Below are 9,981 nucleotides of genomic sequence, written 5' to 3'. Positions count from 1 at the left end.
GTCTTTTTTTCATTTGATTTTTTCAAACCCAAACGACATACTCTCTAGTGAAGAAAAAAACAATTTCGCAGAGTCTAGGAACTTCTTTGGCTCTTTTCTTTTGTTTAAAGGGCAACCCGTACACTAAACTCTCGCTATGCGAGGAATTCGAGGAAAGACCGGACCACAATGATCTATTATACCGCATTTATGCAAGAGCTTGTTTTTCACGACTCGAATTCATGACCTCCTGATCATATGGCAACATCAGTTACATCAAAACTTCATTTATGACTCTTTTCTTTTGTTTGATTTGGTATTAACAAAGATAAATATTCACCCCCAATGTGAAAAAAGAGAAAACGTTGCACATGGAGCATGGCAACTAAGAAAATAATACAATTCCACAACTTCCCCACTATCATCATCTTTGTACATCTCATGTAACACAACACAAAACATGTCGTACCCTTGTGTTTCTTCAACTTCTTATTTCTACTGACTGACAAATCAAGAAAACACCAACTTCCTTCAAACTGCAACTCCAAATTACTTACACCCTACATTCACACAAAATACAATCCAAATTACTATAATTCACTTATTATACATACAATACAATACAAATAGTAAGACCCCATCTCATACGTTAAGATCTGAATTCAATTAATCTTTAACGTGTCACTTTCATTTCTCATCACTTGTCAACTGGTGGGTCAATTATATACTTGTTTTCTTTGACAATTGGGGTGCTAATGTGTTGCTTCTTTAGATCTGTTTAGTGATTTGTGAGAATCTTGATTCACTGAATACAATTGTGTGCTTTTTTATTTAGATCTGAGAATAGAGTAGTGAAAGTCTTGCTAAATTTGAATTAAAGTTCATGTTTTTTTTTTCATGTAAAAGTATGTGGATCTGAATCTTGATTGATGTGATTTTTATCTCATTTTTACTGTGTTTGGGATTGAGGTGTTGTTGTTGTATTTATACAGAGATAGAGTTAATTTAGTTCATTTTGCTTGCATTCTTGAGAATTCTTTGATCTTTTCTGCAATTTGTGATTTTTACTGCTCCCTCCGTTTCAGTTTGTTTGTCTGGTTTTGATTTGACACGGAGTTTAAGGAAGTATGAACTTTTGAATCGTGTGGTATTAAACTAAGGAGATGTAGAATGTAACGAAAATGTCCTTTAATCTTGTGGTCTTAAACATGCCAAGTGAAAAGTTGAAATTAAAGAGTTGTTAAAAAAGAAAGAGACGTTATTTTTTGAACGGGATGAAAAGGAAAGTAAGACAAATAAATTGAAACGAAGGGAGTAGCTGATACTGCTTTTCAACTAGAAAAATAAAAAGTTATAAAATAAAAGGGAAAAAGAGTTTTGATTAAGGAAGGTAAGTGGTAGTGGAGTTTTCACGAAAAGTTTATTTTAGTATACTTGGATCATATGATGAATTGTTTCTTTCTTTGCTTGTTGTATAGCTTTTACCCTTATTTTTGCTTTTAGAGCATATTAGACCATTTCAATTATGGAAATGGTATAATTAACTTCACAGTTTTTTTACTTATGTGATTGTTGGGTTATAGAAGGGAAGTGTTCTGTTTGCTTGATCTGTTATGGATCGTAATGTTTTCTTCTACGTGTTTTAGGTGGGAAGAGTGAATAGAGAATTTTGGAAATTTTGATGTAGAAGTGTGGATGCTTCTATTTGCTGCTTGGAGGGTAAAACTTATTTCTAGCAGCAAAATATAAAGGACAAATGGCTCCTTCAAGCAAGGCTGATAAGAAGGCTGCAGGCGATGTTGCTGCATGGATGTTCAATGTGGTCACTTCAGTTGGAATCATTATTGTCAACAAAGCCTTAATGGCTAACTATGGCTTTTTCTTTGGTAAATTTCTCCGCGATATTTTCGTCACTTTCTCAGAGCAACAATCCCTTTGTATTTAGATTCAAGCTACATTGGTTATATCTATTCATTTCAATTTGAATGAGTAAGGATATAATATATGCTGAACTCTACGATCTTCAGTGTTATAGCTAGACAATTTTTTTTTTTTTAATAGAAAAGCAATAAAAACAACAGTCTGATGGGACATTTAGCAACAGGCGGATCTAGAAGCCTGATTACGGGGTTCACATGAACCCAATATTCTTTGTCCAAACTTGTGTGGGTGTGGGTGTGTGTGTATTAAGAAATCTACTAAATATCTATAAATATTTTTACTGTGAACCCATTTATTTGTCTAAGTTGCTCGGACTCTTCACTTTCGGTGCCGCACCCGTGTTGAGACGACATGGGTGTGGGTGTGGGTGTGGAATCCGTATCGGATTTGGTCACCCGATTTTGGGTACTTTGACCGAAATCGACAGAGAAAAGCGAAGGTGAAATTCAAGAAAATGGAATAGCTTTTGCATAGAAATTTCTATGTCAGTCCTTTTCCTATATCACCTTCTGGGATTCCTCTTGATCAATATTTTTTAATCGGAATACATTCTATGCTTTCTATATAATGTCTCATAATTTAGACATATAACACTATTTTTAGATATTTGAATTATTTTTAGCTGTATTCCCACACCCGTATCCATGCCTTGATCTGTACCCCCGAATCTTAAAATTTAGATTATGAAGAATCCGACCTCTAGATCCACACCCAAGTCCGGGCAATTTAGAGTATTAACTTGAGGTCGAACCCATAAACTTTAAATAGTGGACCCGCCTCTGTTTAGCAAGAAGACAAGCAAAAGAGAAACACATGCTTCTTCCAACTGAAGCTCACAATTTACAGGAAATACAAAGATTTCTTACCAAATATGAATTTAATACTTATAACATTGAAAAGAGACTCCACAACAAACTTGAACCTGCGAGATTTGCAGCACCGGCGCTTTCAGATTAAAACAGATAAGATAGTTTGATGGAAATTGAAGATTTGACATTAGTCATTAATATACATTCTTTTCAGTCTTTTTGTTATATGGTTGTTCTAGCTTTTGATTACAAAAATCTTTGCAGCAACAACGTTAACGGGGATGCATTTTGTCACAACAACCTTGATGACAATTGTTCTTAGGTGGCTCGGGTACATCCAATCTTCTCATTTACCCCTTCCTGATCTTCTAAAATTTGTACTGTTTGCAAACTTCTCTATTGTCGGGATGAACATCAGTTTGATGTGGAACTCGGTGGGATTCTACCAGGTAATTCTATGCTCACCACATTCATCCTGCTCATCTGACTCTATTGAGGACTTCACATACTAATCTCCCTTATCACTCTCAGATTGCAAAGTTGAGTATGATCCCTGTCTCCTGCTTACTAGAAGTTGCCTTTGACAAGATCCGTTATTCAAGGGACACAAAGCTGAGCATTGTTGTGGTACTCCTAGGTGTTGCTGTTTGCACAGTTACGGACGTGAGTGTTAATACCAAAGGTTTCGTTGCTGCCTTTGTAGCTGTGTGGAGTACTGCTCTGCAACAGTATGTAAGTTGTCTCGGGAATTTACTAGCTTATGCCATCTTGTAAAGCTTGATCAGATCAGTTAAACAATACACCAATGCATCGGGGGTCGTTTGTTTGCTGGCTAGAGTTATGCAAGTATTAGTAATGTAGGGATTAGTTATGCAGGTGTTGTTGATGCAAGGATTAGTTATTCCACCTTCTACCCTGCATAAAATAGTAGATAGATTCCCACATAACTTATACATGTATTAGTCATGCACAAAAGAAAAACATGAACGGAACATAGTATTAGCAATGTTATGTTTTATGTGGAAAAGAGAAAAAATCAACCAAACATTGTACAACTTATGCTGGATGTATCAGTTATGCTAGATTCTATGGGGAGATTATTTTTCCCCATCGTCGTAACCAAACAATGGATAAAATTATGCTAATTTTAATAAATTAATAACTCCGCTCTAACCAACAACCAAACGACCAAGGAAATAGATGCACCATCAATGAGGTACCATCTGATTACCGGACTATTAATCCAGGTATTATAGCACAAGGGATCGGCTGAGTATAAGAGTAACAGCCTGGAGATCCTAGGATTCAAATCCAGTTATAACACTTGGTGTGAGCCCATCTATTCTAGTCTTAGTGCGCGTGCAGGTTTACTAGGAAACTATATTTGTGGTTGTAGCCAGGGGCAAATTTAGGCCTATAATACGGGGCACATGAACCCGTGGTCGCTCGACAAAGCTAGATATTTTATGTACATATTTCCTAGAATTGATCTAATATGATCAGCTGGCACCCATGCTCCAAAAGGGCTAAATGGTGCACTTGGTTGAATGTTGAGTTATTTCCCCCAAGGAATAGGGATCGAGTCCCAATAAATACTTTTTTTTCTCTCTCATTTTAGTGTTGCACCCATGTTCTAGAAATCCTAGATTCGCTCTGGTTGTAGCATGTGGCTTAGTGGATTAGTCGAGTTGCATGTAAGTTGAGTTGGATACAACCGTCGTAAAAATAGTTATGCAGGGATTATAATATAGGAAGTGTATGCGACAATAATCATATGTACCAAATTCAAGATTAGCTTTATTAAATTTATACTTGGAAAAACTTTAAATTTAAAAAATAACTAAATTTTTTGTAAGAATTCTTACTATTAGTATTATCGTTATTTTTGTTTTTATTTTTAAAATCTTTTACTTAAACATAAATCCCTCTTACATTGAAGGCATTTTTGTGTCTAGATGCTCTTATCGAGGTTAGACTCCCCATAGAACATAAATGAGCTCCTGCTGTCCTGCATAATATATGCAGGTATAGGAAGCCAAAGGTTGTTCTAGCAATGCAGAGTTGTATTTATAATATAGAGTTTTATATGTGAAACTGTACTCTATATTAGTCAAAGTTTTCTTGGATAAGTAAAATCAGACATTTTATTGATAAAGAAAAGTTTGTCGGGAAATCAAACAAGACCTAAGCCTCATTTGTTATAAGAGAAATGGGAAACGAAATTGTATATAACTCGTCACTTCTGTACTTCGATTTGAAAGTAATATTCTACACCTATTCTTTAGTCTTCTAATTTTTTGAAGCTCTTCTCTTTGAATGTAATTGCACTTAGGTAAAAACTGAAATTTGCACTTGATTTTGTATCTGCAGTATGTTCATTACCTTCAAAGGAAATACTCCCTTAGTTCTTTCAATCTGCTGGGACATACTGCACCAGTTCAGGCTGGAAGTCTGCTGATATTAGGCCCGCTTGTGGATTATTGGTTGACCAACAAGAGGATTGATCACTTTGCCTTCACTTTTCCATCTTCGGTTAGTACTCTGCTCTTGAATTGCTGTTTATTTGTTAGTTTTTCAGGAAAAATGGTGGTGAAAAATGATTCTAATGTTCTTCATCAAAAAATGATTCTTATGTTGGTGGGAATACACTCCAAAGTGCTTCTTATGTGTGTTTATTGTAAATGGGTTATAAACCTGCAATATTGATGAATTATGCTTTAGGGTGCATCTGTCCGATGTTAATTGTTGTATGAGCCGGCTTATTTCAACCCAAAGAAAAATGTTGTATGAACAGGTTCCAGATTTTTGGTACTACTAAATAAACCTGATGTGGAACATTCGGAACAATGTTCATCGCATTCTCAACTTGCGTTACTGTGTTGACTTTTCTTTTCAAGAGATTAGGATTTAGTGTTCACCGATGTATGTCTAACATCTGTTTCATGCGATCACGACGCTGATAGTTAATTTTTGCCATTAATTCAAACGTCTTATTTCCCCTGTCTATCATGCATCTCTTTATATCTGAAAACGGATAATTTGATAGAAAACTTGTTTTTTTTTTTTTGTTTTTTGTTGGGGGGGGGGGGGGGGGGGGGCATGGGTAGAGTTTTAGTGAAGGTTAGGCACCAGAGGAAATTTTTTCTCTGATATGAACAATATTTCTTTGGGTTAATTACACTAAACACCCCTATAGGACTCAATTTCGGATACACCCCCTATATCTTAAAAACACTTACACCCCACTTATATTATGAAAATCCTGCACACGCACCCCCTATGAGGTATATCCGTAACTATGTCTATTAAAATATAATGATTAAGAGACACTAAAACTATAAAGGCGGTGTAAATGTAGGATTTCCATAGTATGGAGGGTGTAAGTGTTTGATTTTAAAATACAAGGGGTCTATCCGTAACTAAGTTATAGTACAAGGGACCATTAATCTTATTTCTTTTTTCTCTGATGTGAATAATACTGTGTTTTGATGCATGCACCTTTTATTCTATCAAACAAAGATGAGTAGCTGTAGCTGTCAGCTTTTCAAAATGGTCCCTTAACTCTCTCTCTTTTTCTGCAGGCGTTCATAATTCTTTCATGCACTATAGCTGTAGGCACCAATCTCAGCCAGTTCATATGCATTGGCAGATTCACTGCTGTTTCATTCCAAGTTATTGGCCATATGAAAACGATCCTCGTTTTGATACTAGGGTTTTTGTTTTTCGGGAAAGAAGGTCTCAACATACAAGTGGTTGTTGGCATGATTATAGCAGTTTTTGGAATGATCTGGTACGGAAATGCATCGTCTAAACCTGGTGGCAAAGAGCGTCGTAGCCATTCAATTAAGCATGGATCAGATTCGTCGCAACTTGATGATAAGGTGTAAGATTTTGTAGAATTGGAGCTGAAACAGAAGAGATAGCAAAAAAAATCAGGAACTTTTATAGTCAGCTGACTCTACATACACACCTCGTCATTCGGATTAGATTTTTCTTTAATTTATAATTCTTCATTTTGATCATATAACATCAGTCAGAAGAGATTGAGACTTCGGTATAGAGCTTGGTTTCTCTCATTCTCCCTTTCTATTTGATCAAATAATTTATAGTGATGAGTTTTTGCATGCTGTTTTCTCTTTGAAGCAGTCTTCTGTTACTTATTTGGGGTGGTGACTAATATCCACAGTTTAGTTTTGTCAAAGAAATTTCTTAGTTTTATTTTTATTTTTCGTCACATGCTTTTATGACGCTCGAAACAAAGTAGTAATTATCTGGAAAAATTTAGGTGCAAACACATAAAAAAATTCTAATTCCTCTGATCTAGCTAATGTTAGCCAAGATTTACTACTTGTCCAGTTTACTGCTTATGCACAAATGTAAAACTAGTCAAATCCTTTTAAAATGGTCCAAATTATAAGGTCCCATCCAAGGAATTCATCGCTAGACCAAAGTGAAGGTCAAAATTTACACATGCCTAACTACACTTGCTCTTGTAGAAAATTGACACCCTAGTCTAATTCCTCCCTCTAAAAGTGCCATAGCTCTTACAAGTTGTGGTAATTGTTGCCAGAACCGAAGGAATCTTTTTGTACAAACCTCTACCTACAACCTAGCATACCTAATTCCAGTGTAGAGATTAAATGTAGGCATGATTGGTTGACATTAAGTTCCCAAAGGAGTGGCTTAAACAACATAGAGTAAACATGGACACTCCAACTTTGAGTCCCAGTTACACCTGACTTCTTGAGCTCAATTGATTCTTGAAGTAGTAGCTCTGATCGAGACTAAATGCTTACCGTATTACTATGAAATGAAAAGGTGAAAGAGCTTTTTCATAGATGTCGAGGTGAGTAAGAGGAGCTCTGTCACGATCCATTTCGCCTAAGTCGAGCGGCACTCACCTTCCCCACCTCGGTAAGCGAACCCTCAACCCAACGATAAATAAATAAATCAAACTTGCGGAAGAGAAAATTCACGTAAGTCTTACAATAATATATAATAGAAATAGTGTGGAAAATAAGGAAAATACCCCCAGGGTCTGGTCTAAGCCATACAAGAACATCTAATGAAAATATACAAGTCTGGAATATAATAATACATAAATATGTCTATGTCTCATAATGGAAAAGTAAGACATAATAAGAGAAGTCTTCAAGGTAGCGGACGACTCGTGCTCACCCTGGAAACTCGACGCTATGTTGATGGCGACTATCAGCCACGGGAAATGGATGCAGACCCAACCTGATACTCTGCATTCATAAAGGAATGCAGCAAGTGCAGGTCAGTACAAAACCACAGTACTGGTAGGTATCATCGGCCGACTAAGTATAGCTAACATAATTCAGACAATAAAGCAGGATAGGCAGATACATCAACAAGTATAGGTCAAACACAATCAGAAACACGTATCCGACATCACCTAGGTTGAAGCATCTAAACCTAAGTATGCCAAGTCTCAATATGTATACAATCTGAAATCAACCAACGCGAGTACAACACCGGATCATCACAATATAAGCCAAGATGCAATGCAATGCAATGAATGTAAGAATGCCAATGCAATGCAGTGTACACATGTACTCCGGACGGAAATATCAACGTCCCGGTAGCACAACCCATGGGGGACCCGCAAAGTCCACTCATCCACGATTCTGGGACAATCATCGGACATCAGACTCTCATATCACACAATCCATGATTCCGGGACAACCATCGGACATTGGACTACTCACATCACTCTCATGCAAACTGAGCTCTGCTCAACACAGTGTTTCATCAAGTATCAACAATGTATCAACAATATATCATGAGAGATGTGAATGCGTGTGATGTATGAGTCAATATGAATAATCAGATCAATATCACAAGTACCAAACATGGATACGCCAACAATATCATGAAAGACTACCTAGATGGCCGAACAACAACACCAACAATCACTCTTTCGCTTTCCCTTTCCGCTAAGCCTCCTTCGCTTTCCCTTCCGCTGAGCCTCAAGATCAATAAGGTCTAGGCATATTTGAAATCTAGATTAGAAATAATGAAGATCGATACTAATATTGCTATCATTCAATTTGGGTCAAAACCAACGCTAGAAATTGGGGAAACGGGGCCCATAAGGTCAAAACGGAAAATTCGAGAGTAAAATATCAAATTAAGTACTAGGTGATCAAAAACCAACCACTAATTGCTGAATTAACTCAAGGATTCACCTAATTTCGAATTTCAAGTAAAACCCTCAATTATGGGTATGAACCTAACTCTTAGATTCAAGAATCCAACACTAATAATGGAAGATATAAGATTAACAACCTTAGATACATTATAATCTAGCATAAACCCAATCAATTTCATCCTTAATAAGCCTAGATAGAAAATCCATCAAAACCCACTTTTAATCTTCCATTATTATGGACTAACAAGGAAAGAGGAATTTCTAAGATGATTAGCAACAATGAAATAGCAACAGGGTTAGGAGAACTTACCACCAAGAATTTTCACCAATAATTCCCAAGAATAGTTCCCAAGAGCTCAAATTTCGGAATGGTATTAAATGAGAGACTAATGGTTTTTAACACTTCATTTAATGAACTCACTGCCCGTCATCCGCTTCAGCGACACTAAGACAGTTTCAGCGGTGCCGCTACAGCTTCAAATTCGACTTCTAACTCCCTCATCTTAGAGTTCTCATTAGAGTAGAAGTAAGGCACGAAGCGAAAAGCTCAATCTTTTTCTCTTCTATGTTTATTGTTTTTTTTAACAGAAAGCGGAGCCATGACTGCTAAAGCGGTCAAGCCCAAATGGCCGAGATCGCTCCAGCGGCAGGGTGACCGCTGTCGTGGTACTGGTGCCGCCAAAGCGGGCACCAGACACCAGAAATTACACCAAGTTTCACATTTCAACCCGAATATCCGACTAATTCCCGAGGTCATCTGCTCACATACCACATACACACACACATAAAAACGCGCTCATGGCCTCAAAATTCCTAACGGAGGTCTCGTTGACCGAGTCAACCCCCGATACTTTAATTCTAATTTCTCAACCCAAGTCCCAAAATGCATCCGAGTGCATTGGGAACCGAACCGGATATACACACAAGTTCTAAACGACCATCCGGACCTCTCAGAATAGACGGATTTCTGTAAAAGGTCAATTTACCCAAAAGTCAACTTTGAGTCAACTCTTTTTCGCTTAAAGCCCAAAATTCACAAAAAGTTGCCCGAATCAAGTCTAGACATCTCGAGAAGCG

The 9,981-nt window shown here is 37.0% G+C and overlaps 1 protein-coding gene across 2 annotated transcripts; it reads left to right on the top strand.

Moving 5' to 3' along the window:
- Positions 1-333: 333 nt before the first annotated feature.
- LOC132603892 (UDP-rhamnose/UDP-galactose transporter 6-like) lies at positions 334-6,853 on the top strand. Of its 2 annotated transcripts, none has more exons than XM_060317195.1 (6): positions 334-608; positions 1,626-1,865; positions 2,994-3,178; positions 3,261-3,461; positions 5,100-5,261; positions 6,311-6,853. In XM_060317195.1, the coding sequence occupies exons 2-6, from the start codon at positions 1,736-1,738 to the stop codon at positions 6,614-6,616; spliced, it is 984 nt and encodes a 327-aa protein (XP_060173178.1). In that variant the 5' UTR covers positions 334-608; positions 1,626-1,735; the 3' UTR covers positions 6,617-6,853. The 2 variants fall into 2 exon arrangements, with proteins under 2 accessions (XP_060173178.1, XP_060173177.1); XM_060317194.1 differs by having other exon boundaries at positions 334-690.
- Positions 6,854-9,981: the final 3,128 nt, after the last annotated feature.

The sequence above is a fragment of the Lycium barbarum genome, chromosome 7 (genome assembly GCF_019175385.1).
Source record: "Lycium barbarum isolate Lr01 chromosome 7, ASM1917538v2, whole genome shotgun sequence".
Classification (NCBI taxonomy): Eukaryota; Viridiplantae; Streptophyta; class Magnoliopsida; order Solanales; family Solanaceae; genus Lycium; species Lycium barbarum.
The sequence above is the reverse complement of the archived record's forward strand: the minus strand, read 5'-3'. Positions and strand labels throughout refer to the sequence as shown.